Consider the following 19753-nt stretch of genomic DNA (forward strand, 5'->3'; position numbering starts at 1 on the left):
ATGGAGGGACCCATGGCTCCTGCTGCATATGTAGCAGAGGATGGCCTTGACGGACGTCAATGAGAGGAGAGGCCCTTGGTCCTGTGAAGGCTCTATGCCCCACTATAGGGAAATGCCTGCACAGGGAAGTGGGAGTGAGTGGTTTGGTGAGTAGGGGAAGGGGAGATGGAATAGGAGGTTTTCGGAGGGGAAAACAGGAAAGTGGATAACATTTGAAATGTAAATAAAGAAAATATTTAATAAAAATATCTCTAAAAAAGTATTTGAAGCTTATTTGGAAGGCTTTAGAGGAATATATAGATAAAATATATATCAATTATAACTATGTACCCATGCATTAAGTTATATAGAATTTGGGCGTGGTTAATTTTGGTATGATTTTTTAATTTATTTGGAAGTACTTTTGTTATAAAGTTTATAAAAATTATATAAAGGGTAATTCATAAGTGATCACTGTCCTATTATTTTCAGGCTATTAATTTACCATCCTTTACTATCTAGTTTTCCATTCAAGCACAGAGCCATGCATGATCCTTCCTGACATGATCCAATTTGAGTTGTACTACACATCAAAAGTCCCAAGGTATGATACTACCTGTTGACCTATCACATCTTCCTTTCTGCCTAACCTTCTTAGACTCTCACTTCCTTTTGTGTTCTGCACTGCCCTCTTAACTTCCACTCAGTCTTCTGGGGAAAACTGTTTATGACTAAATTCAGTTCTCTACCTCAGCATGCTAAAATGTTAGCAACCACACATAGATTGGGATATATTTCCCAACTATTTTGAAACAAATCTCACTTGAAGTTTATGCTCATTAACCACAGTTGCATCCTCTGGGTTACCTGGCAGTCCTTCCCTAAAGAGCCACAGTATAACCCTAGATGTTGGATCTCCTCCTTCCGTACTAATTTTTTTTGTTGTTATACAATCACTTTTTGTCTTCACAGGTTACGTGTTTCAGAGTTTCATCTTTGGTGGCCTTTATGTTTTTTAGATGTCCCCTAGATATGTTTAATAGTTTAAAAATCATATATATGTAGACTTTAAAAATATCTCTATGTAGAACACTCCAAAATTGTATTTTCCAATCTGAACCAGCCCCCTAGTTAGTGAGACTCCATTCAGATGCATGCCTTACATTTGTTACCCATTTGTACCATCTCCATGGGTGTATTTAAATAACATCTTAACATTACGGTGTTTGAAACTGAGATGTTGGGGTCCCTCCCGAGCCCTACTGCTCAACCCATGGCTACATCTTAAGAAATACCATGTCCATCTCTCCCACTGCTTATGTTGCAATAACAGGGTTGTCCTTGGCATCTCTTCTTTTCTCTGCCTACAATCAGTCAATGAATTGATCCACCTGGCTATGCTTTCATATCTGTGGCAAAGCCGACTTCTCACCATCTCCATCATCTGATCCTTAGTTACAGATAACATCACCCTTCACTGACATTATTGTCATCAGCTCTAAGCTGCATTTCCTGGTAGTGAGAATGATCCAATGGAAACTCAGATTAGACCAGGGTGCCTCATTCCGTACTGGCCTAATGGCTTCCCATCTCATTTATATTAGAAAGTTCCATGGTTTTTTGTTTGTTTTTTGTTTTTGTTTGTTTGTTTGTTTTGTTTGTTTGTTTAGCTTACCAACCTTTGGCTTCTTCCTGACTCTTCTATTCTTTTCTTCACTTTTTGCAGGACCCCTCCTTATTGCTCTTGAAACACACCAAGCACACTTCCATGACTAGATTGTCCTTTGGGTAGGTTGGGCATATTCCTCTTCTGACACCTCCTCAGTCACTGCTGAGTACTTCCTCCCCCAGTGCTTTGTGAGTCAAGTCCAGGCCAAAGAAAATTCTCTGAGTACTTCATCTGGAATAATAACCCTGCCACTTAAACACACTAATCTTTCAATATCTGAATCCTTTTTTTATGTTTTGATTAGCACTTATAATATCTGAAAATTGCAATTTGAAAAGATCTTCCTATCTATTCAGTATGAACACATGCATATAGACCCTATCTGCTTTGCTTGAAGCTATAACCACAGAACTTAAAGCGTTGCCTGACATATGCTAATCACTCAGAAATTCTATCAAGTAAGGAAATAAATGAATGAATAATTATCTTTCATTCTTTTTTTTTTTTATTTTTTGAGACAGGGTTTCTCTGTTTAGCCCTGGCTGTCCTGGAACTCACTCTGTAGACCAGGCTGGCCTCGAACTCAGAGATCCGCCTGCCTCTGCCTCCCAAGTGCTGGGATTAAAGGCGTGCGCCACCACCGCCCGGCTGAATAATTATCTTAAAGTACTCTCCCACAGGAGACAGGAAAACACAGAGGAAAAGAGAGGTTTAAATTTATTCTTCTACCACTCAAATCCCAAGAGAGTTCAACTATGTCCTACACATTATACAGTTTAGAAAAACAGCATTGCACAATAAGAAATAACCAAGCTAGTGATTATATTAGCTGAGTGAATGCATCTGTGTGCAGACCAGTTTAGGAAGAAAAAACAAGGTAGCTTTCTGCACATTGTCGTGCCTTTATATTTTTTAAACTTCAAGTCACATTGTAATATATAACATAACAGGCATGTGTTATTGCATCAGTAAACAGAGCTGAAGTCTCTAAAGCACACATTCACGAATACATGGTGTGACAGAGCGAGCACAGGCAACAAATTTATCAAGATTCTCATGTACCAGGCACCTGATGGGAGGAGGTAAAGTGAAAGAGGTCCAGTCATGCACGACTGTGATTGACACTGAGAGTCAGATACTTGGTTGGGTTGGGCTCTCCTGTGCACTGGAGAAAATGAAGACGTACCATCAGCTTTAGAAACAGTAGAAAACCCTAATGTGCAACAATCAAATATGTCTCCAATTGTCTTCAGCCATGGCCTAGTGATCTACTCAGTAGACATTTATTTTTATAACTGTGCCTAGATCTATAATATACCCATTATATATATATATAATATATATAATATATATATATATATATATATATATATATATATATATATATATATATATACATATATATGGCACATGTTCTGTCATGCAAGGTGCTTATGATAATGAGGTACTTATTAGTGACCAGTTATGACTAAGGCAGGCCAGAGATGCCTTTGAGAGAGAAAGAGCTTATAGTTGGCTCTTTAATTGATTTGTAAATTGGATTTCCATGGCAACCAAGGCCCAAGGCCCTCTCTGGTTTTTGACAAGGTTTCTTTTCACTGAAACTGGCTGTGGAAGACCTTAGCAGATGGGAATCATAGGAAAGCCAAAGGTTAGAGACAATGACAATTGAAGAAAAATAGTATCAGGAAGAAGAGAAGATTTCTTTTCCCTTCTATGTCTTTTTTTCTTATTTTACTCCTTTTGTTTGAAATTATATTATTATATCACCTGTGTGACTATAGCAATGACAACAGCATACACTCTAGATATAGATCATTCCCTCAAACAAGGGCATCTTACTCAAATCCAAAGCTGTTGAAAATTCATTTCATTCATTTACACAGAAAAGGTTTGGCAAAGCTACTTTAGGAAAGAGGAAAAAGAATAAAAATTGTGAGAATTCTTTTTCCTTCATTGAATTAATAGTATGATGCTTCCCCTGAGATCTTTCTCATGGCAGAAATGAAGAACCTGTAGAATTCTCTCTAATTTTCTCTTCACCCTACCCTGTTCTGCATCCTTCTGCAGGTTCTGAGAATCTTATGTACATTTTAAATAATAAGTCTCCTCAATTAGCTGACTTCTTCCTGCTTCTGAAATGTGTCTGCAGCTAATTAGTGCTCTGACTGAAGAAACTGGAGGTCACAGGGTCAGACTCACGTCAAGAGGCCTTTGGTATATTGGGCATAAGAGTGAAGGAAAGGGCATCAGCTCTCTTGTCTCTGTTCTCCTTTATCTCTTTTGTTCGGTTCAACAGAATTGCTTATTATGGATGGGGATGCTTCTTACCATAGTTAGAATGACTGCTGTGATATAGATCATGAGTCCAGATCAACTTCTAACTCTTGGAACCTACCGCAGGTTTATTTGTATTTATTCTTTCAAATTCCCAACCCAGATGAAATTGCCTGCAAAGGGCAGTCTCAATATTCCTTAATTCAAAATACACCATGATGCATCGGGACATAGTTTAAATGTGATTATTTTCCCTTTTCCCATCTTGTCACCCACTTTTTCCTTTCCTCTATATGCTTCAAATATAAATTCACCATTGACTGAAATCTTGAAAACAGCTAAATTTATTAAGCAAGAAGAAAGCTCTCCTGGTAGTTCCTGATGAAGATCAAACCAAGTTCAGATTTTATCAAGAGGTGTTTCATGGAAAATAAAATAAGAAACGAGGAGAAAGACATATGCCCAACAGTGGAGACTGGAAAACAAGACACACCTGTTACAGAGGACATTTAAGGAAATTTGGTGAAGAAATAAAATCAGAGTCTTCATGTTTCCTGAAAAATCTTCATTCTGTGAATGACAGATGCTAGCTGGAATAGGCCAATCATGAGTCACAGATGAGCTGCTGCCCATTTTAATTTAAAGGAAGTGACAGGACTATTACTTTAGAATGTGGCCAATACTTAATCCAGAACTCTTCATGGATATTTTGCATATTTGTTCAAAACTATGTGTGAAATCGTAAACTCTAATATATTTCCTTAGTCACACAGTGAAATGGGAACCATAAAAGGAGCCTGCCTTTCTGGCATTACGAAAAACATCCTTGAGACCCACCACCAGTGGATTTTCTTATTTTCAATAAAAGGAGCATGGGTGTTAGAGCTCTTAAACTCATGCTTTATTCAAGCACCTTAATTGTCATAATTCCTACCCAAACATTAGTTTTTCAGAAAACAAATCTTGAGGCATTTTCAATTGCAGGTGAATTTCTGAGTGAAGCCACTTTTTATATATGTAACATTCTCGGTACTTGTTGATGCATTAGCTGGGTATCAGTCAACATGCCTCACCGATAAGCTGATGGGTACACTTCACAGATATTCCAGATTCATACAGTGCAATGTCTCACAACACATAACACCATGGGATCACTGTATGAATCCAAGAATTCCTACCTCGCTTGTGGTTTGCAACTTGAACAGAAGAAACTGTTGACAAAGCTAATTTGGGAGCAACTGCATAGGTTTAAAAAAATGAACAGCAAATTAGAGACAATAGTGAAACGTTCCAACTGTAATTAACACCTTATTACCAACCCACTCTGTGGAGCCCTAGATGAAGAGACTGTTGTTATCTGTTTTTGCTTTTCCCCTTTCTGGAAATCTATTGCAATTGCAAAGGAAGGCTCCTATTTGGCTGAAAATGATTCAACACTGTCATTAGTAATAAGGCTTTTGTTTTTAGAGGTATGAAGAAATAACGTTTATATCAGAAGTCCCATGAACAAAGCTTATCTTCATGACAGTATGGGCGCTAGGATCCCTGATCATCCTGCTTCGCAAGTAACTGTTGGAATGTTGAGGTGACAAGCACTGTCAGTGCCTCAGTTTACCATGTCACTCTTTCTGTATCACCATAAATGTGTCTCTGTATGAGCCAGCTAGACCATTTGTTGTGGTTGCTGAGTCTACTAGAGATTGCAGAACATAGTCATATGGTCAACCATTCCGCAGTATTTGACCTCAGAGTCACTGTGAATGTGGGTCCCACTAAGAGTCGTGTATTGCCCCAGTGGTGCTCTCCTTTGTTAATGACAGGATTGTCTTTCTAAACTAGTCTGCTGTTTCTTTTCCACTGATTCATGATGAATTTCTTCTGCAAATAACAAAATCAGAAAAAGGTCTGGGAGTCTTTGCTGATGTTGGCAAGATAAATTATAGTTCCACAAAACTGTCCTCTGCTAGACAGTTTACCTGGCACTAGTATTTTGAGTTTAAGCACTTAATCCAGCTGTGTAACATTTCTAAGTAGCTTAATTTGAGCTCCTTATCCACATCCTAAAAAAAAAAAAAAAAGTACAATTGGCCATCTCTAATGCCATTTCTGAAAGCTTTTGTCCCATGACACCAAAAACAGCAAAATAATCAATTGGGTCCATTTCATGATTTGAACAAAGCATAATCTTATTCAACTCAAAACTCACTGTGGAGAAGTGTTAAGCCTGAGGTCTTTTCCTGTATATTTGTCATAGTACTGAGTTCAGTGGGAAATATTGTGTGTGTGCCATTCAAAGATGCTATCAGTGAACTTGCCAAGGAATAAAACTGCTAAACCTCCCTTGCCCCGCCCCAATTCCTCAGGCAGGAATAAGCTTGAACTGTACTTCTTCTTCCATGTATGTACCCAGAAACTTGGTGAATTCATTTAGAGCTAATGATTAAGGTAATTCTATTTTCTAGTAATGTATGTATCTGGGACAGTCTCGATTTCATCACTCCGATAGTGGACTGAAAATGCAGCCCTTCCAATTTGACTCCTCAACAAATTGCTAATGTATTTTGTTTTGCTTAGCAGCTATTTCCTGGTTCCTCCTTTTATTCATTTCCTCCTCCATCTGTATTCATTAGAGTTCAAAAGGAACATCCTGTCTAAAACTAAGGAAGGCAGAAGTCAGGGAGGAATGTTTTATTTTTGGAGAAAGAAAGCAAAAGAACTCTGCTTTCTATTGAGATAAGCTCCTATTTATATACAAACACATGTACATATAGGCAAGGTGTCAGTGTGAATCTAACATTACCTTGCAGCTTTAGAAGTGTATAATTCATTTTAATAATTCTATTTCTATGTAATCGTACTGTCAGTTTCCATTCTTTTTTCATTCTGTTTCTAGTTCCTCCCTGCCTTTCTTCCTTCTTTTCCTTCCTTCCTTCCAACACCAGAACCCATAAACCAGTAATAAAATAATTACTGTTCTGAGAACAGAGTGGGCATTTTTTTTCTAAGCTGGCAAAGGTAAATGTCCCTTGGTAAATGGGATGGAGGGATAATCCCAATAAGATAATTTTTTAGAATGTGTATACATGCATCGGTATAGATATATGAGAAAGAAAGGAAAGAGAGGCAGAGGCAAAAACAGAGAGAGAAAAGGAAAGAAGGCAGGAAGGAGGGAAAGAGAAAAAGAGAGAGAGGGAAAGAGAGAGAAATTTGCAAGTCGATATTGGGCAATAATAAACAGACCCTCGGCGTTTCAGTGATGCCCTCTCTATTCATCTTGATCCTCAGAACAATGGAGGCGGCAGTGAGTTTACTTAAGAAGAACAAAAGGGAAGGATGGAGTTTGTAGTGTCCATAAGTTTTTAAGATTTATATCCATGCTATGTTGACAAGTAAACTCAAGACTTTTCTTGGGACTCTATAAAAGTAAATTTGTTCAAGACTTATAAATCCTGTTCCATCTGACTTTCCCCTCAGTCCTCTTTTACTCCGGTATCTCTGGGACTATATTCATATTAGAAAAAAATAAAGATTCAAGTTATGATTCATTCAAAGACAAAGCATCCAGATAATGTTCTAGTTTGTGTTAAGATGGTATATAGGATTTCCCACCCCCCCCAAACATGGGATTTTTATATCAGTTGGAATTTAGATGCTCCTACCTTGTTTTGGGTTAGAAACCTCAAGGGAAGAAATATTCGGCCATATCCTATTAAACTTTGGAGGAGCTGCATACATCAGGAAAAATCAGGGAGTGTTATTTTCAGCTATGATGTCATTTGGTCTAAACAACAACAACAACACAAAAATATGGACAAAGACATGAACCACACACCTTGTTTATTTTTTTTAACTTGGTTATGATGCACTTTAAAAAAAACATGACTTTCACACCAAACAAGAGCAAGCAATTGGTGACTCCCAAATCATTGAATGGACATTATTTGTATAGCGACTTCTTTAACGAGGCTTTACCTTTACTTTGGAAATCAGTAGAGTGCTATTACACAAGTAACCAAAGAGAAACTTCAACAATCCAAACTGATATGAAAAGCTGGTGCCTGAAGCTAGAAGATAACACTACAGAAATAATTTCTCACTTGAGGTTTTTATTCTGCTCAATTTATATTTACAGATATGAACTGGTTGCATTAGTCTTTCATGAAAATTCTCTGCGGTATGTTTTAAGTGTGAGCCATTATCTCTGACAGGAAGTGGATCTATTTCCCATTTTTATGCATGCAATTTCTCAGAGAAGGAAAGAGGGATTACTGGTGATTCTTGCTAAGGAGGAGCCTAAAGGTCTTCCAACCTCATCTACAGCCTTGTATGCATGGATATATTTTCTTGATGTCTTCACCTCAGGATGAATTTCTAAAGTTACTTGTTATAAACAGAAGTACATCGGACATAGTTTTATTTAATACTATTAATTCTGTTTTAGGTCCATTTGCTACAAACCCCTAGATAGTACAGAAAGCAAGAAGTGCTTCATGTTTAAGACTTCATGTACTGAAGCTGGTTGTCTTATTAAGTTCAAAGACCATGGCTAGTAAAGCAACTATTTCATGATTTAATTCTCATTCATTAAAAACAGCTCAGAAACACTCATCTTGTGTGTCATGTTTTTGTGATCACCCAGTCCTCAGGGCAGTTGTGACTCTGTCCTGCCTCAGTACATTACTGTAGGCACCTCTGACTTCTTGTTGGGAAGGTGGACTGGCCTGAGCATTAATATTGCTAGTTAAAATTTCATAGGTCTACTTTTTGTCACCCTTATTAGACTGAATCTCTTCAAAGACTGACAAAACCTTTGAGGGAACTTCAGTAAGTATCTGATAATTGAAAAACTGATACCAAGTGGCTGAGGTATTATAAACAGGTATTATCAGATTGTCTCCTCCATCATTAGATTATAGTCAATAAAGTTCTTGGAAGACATGGAACTTTCATATTACTCTGGATGACTTGTTTGAAAAGCTAATCTCACTGATACATTGGTGCCACCACCCAGTTCTCCTCTGCTTTCACACATGGAGATGCACAAGCAAAGAAAAATATTAATATTTCTATAACTATTAAAATTGAATGAGTAGAAAAAGAACATCATATTTTTCTGCATGTATATCTGGGCATTGTTAAATAAACAAATACTTGGCTACATATATGCCAGGTCTATGGGTAATTTATAGGATGTTGATTCTCATCTCACCATTTTGACAATGTGTAGGGACTGAATCAATGGACTAAGTCTAGTTGGCTTCTGATGATCAGCTTTGGGAAGTTGTACATTTACAGTTTGAGAGAATCATGCCAAAGTTGTTTATTTAAAATATTTTAATTAATTAGCTTGATTTTAGTCACTTATATTGTTAGTACCAAATTAAGATAGTATTAGCTTAGTGAGAGGCAAATAAATGTCATAAGTGGGGGTAGGGTTGATAACTGTAATGTTAAGTTTTTAATGACTTTGTTTCGATGACATACACACAACCATCTAACTTATTATTCTGTTAATAAACTTTATCAAGACATTCTAAGCAATTTTCTGAGCACCTGGGAAGTGAAGACAGGGAAATTCTCACAAGTTAAATCCCAGCCTGGACTGCAAAATCAGTTCCAGCCCAGACACAGGCTGTGAAGTGGAAACTTCTCTTAAAGAATGAAAGAAATTTAATCAATTTTGTAATAGTTTTTAAATGAATTTTAGTAGTTAACTCCATGAATGAAACTTTATTCCCTATTCGAACATATTAAATGTCTACTGATGATGTTTTAGGGTAATTCTTTTCCTAGTTTTTAGGAAATTTTTTTCTCCTGTGAATTTGAGGTTTGCAGTTTATTGACCTGTTTTGAGTGTAGACTATTTAGCTGACCTATGTGAGATTCTCTAGATAGACAGTAGTTATTATGTGCCCCCACATAGAGTATCTCCCTCCATTTTGTGTCAATAATTTAGTTTCTTGGGCAAAGGAACCCCTTCCTTTTGCTTGAGGATAGAGTTATACCTTTTTTTTTTCCTGGAAGTTTTTGTTATGTGGGGTTGCTTACATTCCTGAACAATGTATAATTCATTGCCTATTTATCCAGTGGGTCAAATATTATATGCTGTGTATCTTTTAGGGAGTGAAAACATCCTGGCAAATCAATACTACTATCTATGGCTTCCAAACCCTCATACCAGGCTACTGCCTATTCATATATGCTTAGATATTTGGCCAAGCATGAGATTTCTAAAAACTTGATATCTCATCTTAAATTTAAAAAATATTTTGTTTTATAATTACAAGGCCAATTTAGAAAACAATAAAAACTATCATATTATTCTCTCATTCTTTTTCTTCTCTTAAGATTCTGTCATTAAGTTAATTATCAATAAATATGAATGGATATTTAATTCCCTGAAGTAAATTAGGAACACTGGAAAGTATGCAGATAGTATAATAGAAACATGTTGCATCTTATCATATCCAAATGTAATGAAGCCTCTGAGACTTAGCCACTGGGCTACTTTTTACAAGTAGATAAACAGTAGAGATAGGCAATCTTACACTACATCAAAAGAACTTGTATAGTATTGGGAAAACTGCTGCAAATTTATTGATTTCATTTTATTTCCCCAATCAGCTAGGAGAATCTCTAAGTCTCAGAGTGGTGCTTCATTCTGAGGCAAATGGCCCTGAGAGTCATAAGATGTGGAATCTTGTCTCAGTTGTACCACTTAGGAGCTGTCTGGCTGTTAATTTCTCCAAACTCCAGTTTCCTTAAGCTTAAGACAAAGATGCTGGAGAAATGATCTCCGTGATTTCTTTCAGATGACAAGTTCTATCACAATAGTGTTTTACTCCTGGCTTAACAAGATCATGCAGAAGTTATGGAGGCACAAAGCCTATTGGGATAATAGATTTTCCCTTTAGAATCCCCTATATGAGAGAAAATTCTTGATGATTCCATACTTTGGTTGTGGGCCTTTTTGCTAACACAGTTACTTTTCAATCAGAGCTGAAATGGCACTGCTGGGGAGTGACCCCCACTTGCAGGTGGTCAAATACTCAGAAATGGTCTTCTGTGATACAGGCCTATACGGTAAAAGAAACTTATGTGTTACTATCTCCTTAACTGGACTTCATAGACTGCTTATGTACATGATAAAGAGAACACATATATATATGCTGCAAATGTGCTCTTAAAAATAAGTAATATACTAGTATCTGTAATATCCATAGGTTATAATTCTCCTCTTATTTTAACAATCAAATTTTACTTGCAAATTCAATCATCAATAGGAGGAGAGGACCTCAGCCCTGTGAAGGTTCTGTGCCCCAGTGTAGGAGAATTGACGGGCCAAGAAGTGGGAGAGGGTGGGGTGGCAGGCATGGGGAAGGGGGAGGCAACAGGGGTTTGTTTTTGTTGTTTTTGTTTGTTTGTTTGTTTGTTTTTTGGAGGGGAAATTGGGAAAGGAGAAATTTACATGTAAATAAAGAAAATATCTAATAAAAAATCAAATTTTACATATTAAGAGTCTAGAAAATAATTATTTAGTGTAAATTCATTTAAAATATTGTACACATAAACAGAGCTCAGACCAGAACTCAAATTCTAACTTTACAAGTTCTTAACTTCTCTAAGCCTGAGTTTTCTCATTGGTAAAGTGGAGAGTATGGCATTTATTATTATGGAAACTGTGTTGCAGTGAGCATCCAGTAGCCATTAGCTCTTTTTTATTGTAGTTACCGTGGCAACAGAGATCAAATAATATAATAAAAATATTCTTCTAGAATATTTATTAAAGTAGGGAGAAGAATGTGCTCCCCTATTTTTTAGTCTTAATTTCCTCCCAAACAAGTAGTTATTCTGACCTGGATAAAGCTCATTAAGATATAGCTTGCTCTATGGAATAACCTGGCTTGAAACTGCATCAATAAACTGTATTGTTCAGAATGAAACAAATTATCTTTCAAAATATGATACATATTAGATTTCAACCTTTCACAATACAGGGATGGTAATTTTCATGTTTCTATTTGGAAACACAGTAGCTTAGCATATAACTCAAATCGTAGTTTTTCTGTATTTTTGTTTAAAGAATCCTTGTGAAAAATTATGAAACAATGTATTGTAACACTTGAAACTCATTTTCATGAATTAGAAAAATTGAGATTCATAATCTAAAGATGAGAATCTGAAAATACATTTATTTTCTCCTTTGTGCCCCAAGAAATGTTTCTGCACTATAAATTCAAAAGAACCATTGGAGAATTACTAAACTGACCATCTAGTCTCTACAGAATAGTAAATCAAGCTGAAAGTGATCTTTAAGCAGACTTGTGATTTATATAAGCAAATTTTGAAAAGAATATTTCATCATGTGACATTTAGTAATCGAAATGCAAACTGAGTTTCAGTTTGTGAACAGTTTAAGGACTGAATAAACTAACTATCCTTTCCATAAATGAGAAAAAAATTAGATTTTTTCTAGAATATTCATAATATACTATCTTGCTTTGTGGCGTTTTAAATAACTAGGAGGTTATTTATTAATAGAAAAGGTTTAAAATAGGAGTTGGAACCTAGATATTATCTGTAATTTCACCTTTACTTCATGTTTAAGATGAAGTTGGAAGAGTTGTTCTTCAAATATATTAATGGCACTCATGTAAATGTAATATTTTCATATAAAAGCCCACCGTGATAGAAGCTGGCAGTGGGCCAATGCTGGTGAAGTGTCATTAGACATCTGTTTAAGGGAATATGGAATAAAAATTGAGTGGAAATAACAACACAGGATCTTTTTGTATTTGTATAATCATTGCTAGTGTTCCCTGGGAAATCTTGAAATAGTGCTATTGTTATCCCTAGCAAGGGTCTATAGACAATCCCAAAGCTCTTCAGGAGAAATTCCTGTGCAGGTAGTCTTGCAATCCTCACAGATGCCACTCTACTTCTGAGAAATACTCCATCACTAAGCTGATGGGAGGGATGCGTTTAATGTCATAGTAGAAAATCTTTCCTTGGGGTGACAGAGTTAACCGTATTTTGCTGTTAGTAACTCTTTCAACAGATAAAAAGATTGTTCCATTCTCATACAGTATGTCTAAGCATCTTTCATAGTTTGCATAGCTCACATACTGCTTTGTGTTCTATAATAATCCAACATTTATATACTTCCTCTCTGGTCAGTACACTGGGGAGTCGTTTGATGGTGAAGGAAGTTAAATGCTTTGATGGGATAAGGGTTCGGGATCCTTTTCCCTCAGTTGCCATGTTTATAAATTGTGCTGACAGCACATTGAAGTGCCTGCAAAATAATGTCTATTTTCTCCAAAGTCTGTGGTTCTCTGCACAGAACTGGGTAAATTTGGGAATCAAGGGGTTTCTTAACTACATAGAAAGAGTCTTGGTAGGAGTCAATAAATCCAGCTATTTTATTTATGTACTCTCATCTATTTCATTTAATACTATAAAGTTAGAATGACAGTCCAGCTCCTAATTCACTTGGAAAGTTTCTTGGTCACTCTGAACCTTAAATTTGTAAAGCAGAATCCTGTAAACTTGAGGTACAAGGCCTCACAATTCAAAGCACATATTTGTCTAATTTTTCCAAAGAAGTGGAATGGTCAGCTGGTCACCTACCCATTGATACTTCAAGAAGATGAATAACCTAAGAAGACTTCAATTGACACACCCTGGAAGGAGCTACTGCAGGGTAGGAATTTCCAGGAACTTGTTTGAGGGTTCGTTATAGGAACCCTGGTATATTTTCCATCTTGAAAACAACCTATCTTACAAAGACAGCTAGCAAAGTAAAGATTTTAGCTCACACTTAAAAAAGTAGATTTACATTCTAAAATTGACTAGGTAAAGATTAGAACCTAAAAAAGCCAATTGTTCAAGATGAGCAATTTTGGTCAATAAAGATTGGTAAACCCCTCCAATTTTTCTTCTCTTGAGTGGGAGATTCCTCCTCTCTCACTTGAATATTTAATTTTATCCAAGATTAAAAAGGCAGCTATGTCCTAATGTTCATTCAATTTTAGGATAACAACAAAGGTTTCATGAATATGAAATGCTAGTTACACAAATATGAAATGGATCTGTGATGAGGATACTGGGTACATGATAGAATAGTCCCAAAAGGCACTGCACCTGAGATCTTAGCTTTCTTTCTGGAACATCAGCAAACAGTTCAAAATTAATGTAGCACACCATGCAATTTGCCATGTTGCTACACTAGCTTGATCATTTTCCCCTCATTACATAAAATCTAATTAGTTAAAGGGCAATTCAATGGAACTTTTATTTGGGGGGATTTAGAAGTATTAAAACAAAGGCAGGGAAATCAAACAGACACAGCAGCTCTCCAAAGAGAGTGAACATGATTATTAATAACCCTTGGGTGAGTAAACGATTAACCTTGTCATTTTCCTTTCCACCATTCAAGTTTCTACAACAAATCAGCACTGTACAGAAATATTTGGATGCTGAATCGAAAACAACTTTTACAAGGTCTCCAACTGGCATCAAATGTTCTCAAGTATGAAAACATCTCTAAGATTTCTCAACAGGCTGATGGATCCCTGCAGGTAGCATTTCCCTTGTTTAATAGTCCTGCCAATTAAATGAAATTAGAGATGAATTTTTAACTCTGTGATGAAGGCAATGCTCATTATAAAAGAAAACAGGAAAATGAGATATTTCCCTTAAGTGAATTGTTATTTCAATTTTAATAATTGGGGCATGGGGGAAGAGGAGTGTCAAATAGCTCCATCACTGTTGTATGCTTCGTATACCACCTTGTCAGTCAGATGAAAGTTATTTAGGAGAGTAATATGTAGTGAGGGTTGCAAACTAGCCATATCCCTATTTTGCCTCTGTGGATTTCCTTTGGCATTTATTCAAAAATTCTAAGATTTTAAAATGGATTTTCTTGATGTCATATGTCATTCTCTGGAGGATATACCTTTGACATCTGACTCATCTGTAGTCTGCCTTTGTAGAACATAATGATTACATCCACAAAGCTATGAAGCCTTCGGACAGTTCTTGCCAGCCTAATTATACTCTTTGTAATATATTGTTTGACATGATTAGTCTTTGGACTGCTGGACTGAGAATTAGAAAATGCATGTTAGAAGGTAATTATTAGGTTCTCACTATAAACAAAAACACCCACAAAAAGAATCTATTAATTTGGATCATCAGCATCAACAAATGTTCACTTAGATAAAATTGTGAATTACTATATGTATATCTCATATAAAGTGAGACCTGAGTGAATTGCCACCATATGAGATTATATAGAAACAATAGTCACAAGGCTCAACTGGCTACAGATCTATTTTAGGATTCATTAATTGCCGACAATACCATGAGTATTTTTTTTTTGGCCATGGGTCAAAGCACTTCAAAATGTTTGGGTTTTTAGATCAAGTGCTTTGGGATGTTTGAGGACCCTGTTTCCTAGTAGATAAACAGCAGTAGGTACAAATGACCTTAATGGGAAATTGGTTTTCTTAAATATTCTTAGCAGATGATTGGAAAGATAGCCACTCTGTCCATGTATTTGAATCTTAATGCTGATATTGACAATATAAGATCTATACTGAAGTCTATTAGAGTTAAATCCTTTAGCCATTGTAAAATAATGGCATATGCATGTAGACTTATGGTTACATACATCAACAGTCTACATCGATAATATACATCATTTATTTTCTATGAAATCTACTTCGATGATCAGACCCTCTTGGGTGTTTCCTCTGTTACAGGGGGATCTTCCTAGGTAGTCTTTGGGATTGTGTTCATTGATTCCTTCTTCACAGTGAAGAGAAAAGCCCTGGGAAATGCCCAGACTTAGCTAAGTATCCAAGCAGCTTCCTTGTCTCTGTTTTGTAACTTGAAGCTATGTACCCATACCCTCTGCATCCTCTGGGCCTGTCAATGAATCACTTACATGTGAATTCTTGCTCTGTGGCATGGAAAGGAATTCACTAGTACATACAACAGGCACCACATAAGGCCACAAAGAAGGAACTTGCTAACATATTAAACACACCTGGGCATATCACCGTGGTTGATGGTATTATTGTGACTCTCTTTACCTTAAAAGCCGGGCAACAGGCAAGCTAGTCCTTTGTGATACTGGGTGAGCCCTGAATGCCCTTTCATCTTGCTGATTAGAAAAAAACAAAAACAAAACAAACAAAACAAAAAAATCCCAAAACATCCATTGTGCTTCAAGATGAAGAGCCAGGGGCATTCAGACTATAGAATATAATTTTGAGTCATAGATTTTTTCCCACAGATATTAGCAGTAACATTTTCTCAGGTTCCTAATAATTAAGATTAGTACATTTTCCAAGGGCACAACACAGCATCCTTTCAGGTCACCACTGATTTCAAAAGGTAACTGTGCAAAACAAAATTGGAATTTCCTGATTCAATGCATAAAAGGTCAACATCTGCTGATGCTCAGAGATGGGGAATGGGGTGAAGGCGGCCAGATGAGATGTGGAGTGAGCAGATACAGTCAGAGGTCCATGCAACACACATCTGCCTCTCAGAACAGAAACACATGCCAGCACCAGAGAACTACTTTTCTGTTCATCCATTTCTGAAACTCTGGACATGCCAGATCATGAGAGCTTTTCGGGGTCCCCCTGCTCTAAAATTGCTCAAAAACCTGAAGGCCTGAAAGGAGCATCTTGAGATACATACATAGGCAATAGCAAGCATTAAAGCAGAAATATTAGATTGCCAGAGCTGAATGTTCTCATTGGCATGGTTGTAACCCCAATACCACATTTGTAGGATCACAAGGACAGAGCTGCAATTGCAAATGTGTGTTAAAATGGACACAAATGCTGCTTCTGATTACAGAGCAGCTGATTTTCATGGTATTCAACATGGCTAATGCTTAACAGATTAGTGCCTTGGCCTGTTCACAAGTTTAAGTAAACTGGACTGATTTAGAAATTAGAAGAGCTGGCCTTGAAGGTATAAGAAGTGGCAAACTTCTTTATCCAAATTATCAGAGTAATGCTTTCAGCAGGGCCCTAGGTTTGGCAATGCTTCAAGTGCTGTTATTTACACTGTGAACATTATCCCTGGCACAGCTTTTGTGGTACAAGCCTTTGATGAGTGACCATCGTGGGAAATATTCCTCTTTCCGTTTATAGTCCATAACTAAGGCTCAGTTTTTTATTTCTAAATCAGTTACTCAGTTGTGGCGCCAAGATTTTTTTTGCCATGGACATAAAGGGCATGCTGTAAAAATTGTGTAAAATTATGCTCGGAAACATCATTGTGCTGCATGTTTGTAATGAACATTTTCAGCATGGGTAAGGCTGTACTGATTCAGACAGGAAGAGGATTTGCAGCCTGAGTCACTTGGGGTAGCTGGAAAGGCTCAGAGCAGGGATGTTGAAAAGGATTATTCAGAGAGTAGAGGGAAGATTTCTCTTCAATTGATTGGATATCTACTAAGAGATTTCTCTAGGGATTTTTACTCCTATTCTTATACTTTGTATATATACCTTTTTCTTACCAAGGGGAAAGCAAAGAACTCTATAATGAATGGACCACTGTAATTTAGGAGAGAGGAATGGGTGGTGGGCAAGCTGATTGTATTTAATCCCTTAGGATGATTAATGTTCATAACCTCTTTCAGGCCTTCATGAAACCTACGTTTTACTGTAATAAGAGATTTCCTCCCAATATTCATTGTATTTCCCTTGAATTTCAATGAACACACCCAAGGTGTTCATGGAGACCCCTTCTTTGCTTCTCTTGGATATATTAGAAACCCACCCTTGGTCCTACAGAGAGAGTGCCATCTTTTGTTGGTTACTAAATATGATTAAACAGAATAGAGTATATAGATATGAAGTGTTCATCTAAGTAATTGATTCTCTGTTTAGGTGGTAGCCTTTATGAATTTAAAACCATCAGGAAAATTGGCATTACACATCTACAGGAGAGGTGCACAAGTTACCATTTTATCTGTGTTCCCAGTAATCTGTGCCTACAGCCATCAGGAAAAGTGAATACCCATAGATCATGGTCTATTGCATCAGAAATGGACACAAGAAAAGAGCTCTGAAGAGCTGAACAACAAAGCAAAGCTAGCCTAGATTTGGTTTGGTGATTGTTTTACTTACTACCGATACTGGAAATGCTGGGGATACCTGCAGAGAAAAGAACAAAACAAAACAATAAAGAATGTTAGCTCTTTGCTATGTGACATTTTTAACTTATTGTAAAATTCTTACCAATGTGACCCTTGGTAACTAATATCATTAGAAACTGCTACAGAAAAATTTACACGAAATATGTGTACATGTATTTATACATAAGTGCTGGAACCATTTGCACATATTCGTAAATTCCTCAGCTCATCAGAATTAAAAGATTAATGTTTACTTTCAATCGGTAATGCAAGTGTGCCTGATAACATCAAACATTTTATGCTTATTTACAGTATCAATGGATTAATTCTATGTGATTTAGAGCAGATAACGAGCTAGGCTTTTGTTCTGACCACCCTACTGAATAAACCCCATGTGCACCCATGCAAATATAGCTGCATGTGGAGTAGGTCTCTCTCAATGCCTTATGAGGTGCAAGCATTCACTGCTGAAAACCCAATTGACAGTTTCGTTGATTAATTTCACATAGTCATCCTTTTTATTCTTCTTTTACCTGTCAGATACGTGGATTATACTCTGTAATAGAAACTTAATTGAGTGGAATAATTCAAGAACACGTTACATTGTTCATATTGATCATGGATTCATCAATGATTCAGCTTCTCGTTGATTCACATTTCAGAGTTTGGCCTGATGTAGTAGAAAGGTGGACATGCCTTTAGTCTGCATGCCCATGACCAAGTCCTGCCAAGCACTATAGTACTTTGACCTAATGCAGAATCTCAGCAGGCAGAACATCTAGGTTTGAAGGATGGCTCCAACTACTGAATTCCTAACTTTGGGGTCTTGGGAAGTTTCTTCTGATCTCAGTGCTCACTTAATTTGTTATTTAATTTGTTATTTCTATTTGTTGTGACTACTACAAAGATTGGTAGGTGGAAATCATGAAGACTGTTATTTCATAAGTAATGTTCTTGCGACAGTTACTCTTAATATCTTAGTTTACTCCTAGAGCAGCTCTGTGATTAGATGTTGCTCATTAAATCCTAGAGGTTTACTTCTTGACACCAAGCTTATGGTTACTATATTGGTGACAATGAGATGGGGATCTGGCAATCCTGTGTGAGGGTTCTGCATTGCTACTATTTACTAGTCAGGTGATTTTTTTTTTTTTTTTTGGCCACTTCAAGCCCCATCTACAAAGGGGGCCTATCATATCTACTTCAGTGGGTTTCTGTGAAGACTGAACAAGATAACCCTGAAGCATACTTAATAGGTTATGTAGCCAGTAAATAAGAGCTGTTAATGTGTTGGTCAGACATGTTCTTCACAGGGAGGAACTGTAAGAGTTGTTAAGCTTCTATTTTAGCACTAAGCTTCAAGCAGCTGCTCCCTGCTTAATTGATTACTGTACCTTTCTTTGAGACATCTAGCTTGGTGGACTTCGAAATAAAGTTTATTTTTCTGTGTCCATGTGTGAAAAGTAAGAATAGGGGATAAAGGAAAACACTGGAAAGAGTAAAGCTAGAAACTCTCTTGAGTCTGTACACGTGGAGGGCAGAGTTCAATGTCACGTGTCTTCCTCTATTCCTTTACATCCTTTTTTTTTTTTTTTTTTTAAAGACAGGTTTCTCACTCAGTTTGAATTTAACAGTTTGACTGGGCAGGTTTGTCAATGAGCCTG

The 19753-nt window shown here is 36.7% G+C and overlaps 1 protein-coding gene across 8 annotated transcripts in view; it reads right to left on the reverse strand.

Moving 5' to 3' along the window:
* Ntng1 (netrin G1) overlaps window positions 1-19753 on the reverse strand; it is a 350817-nt gene that overhangs the window by 57955 nt on the left and 273109 nt on the right. For 4 of the 8 annotated variants that reach the window (XM_031375231.1, XM_031375235.1, XM_031375230.1 and 1 more), the window contains exon 5: window positions 18082-18108. In XM_031375231.1, coding sequence (XP_031231091.1) covers window positions 18082-18108 — 27 coding nt within the window. Of the gene's footprint in view, window positions 1-2526; window positions 2814-5103; window positions 5164-5959; window positions 5986-7584; window positions 7651-18081; window positions 18109-19753 lie in introns of those variants that run through there. The other 4 variants (XM_031375233.1, XM_031375232.1, XM_031375236.1 and 1 more) reach the window with 4 other exon arrangements.

This window comes from Mastomys coucha, unplaced genomic scaffold, assembly GCF_008632895.1.
Source record: "Mastomys coucha isolate ucsf_1 unplaced genomic scaffold, UCSF_Mcou_1 pScaffold16, whole genome shotgun sequence".
NCBI classification, from domain to species: Eukaryota; Metazoa; Chordata; class Mammalia; order Rodentia; family Muridae; genus Mastomys; species Mastomys coucha.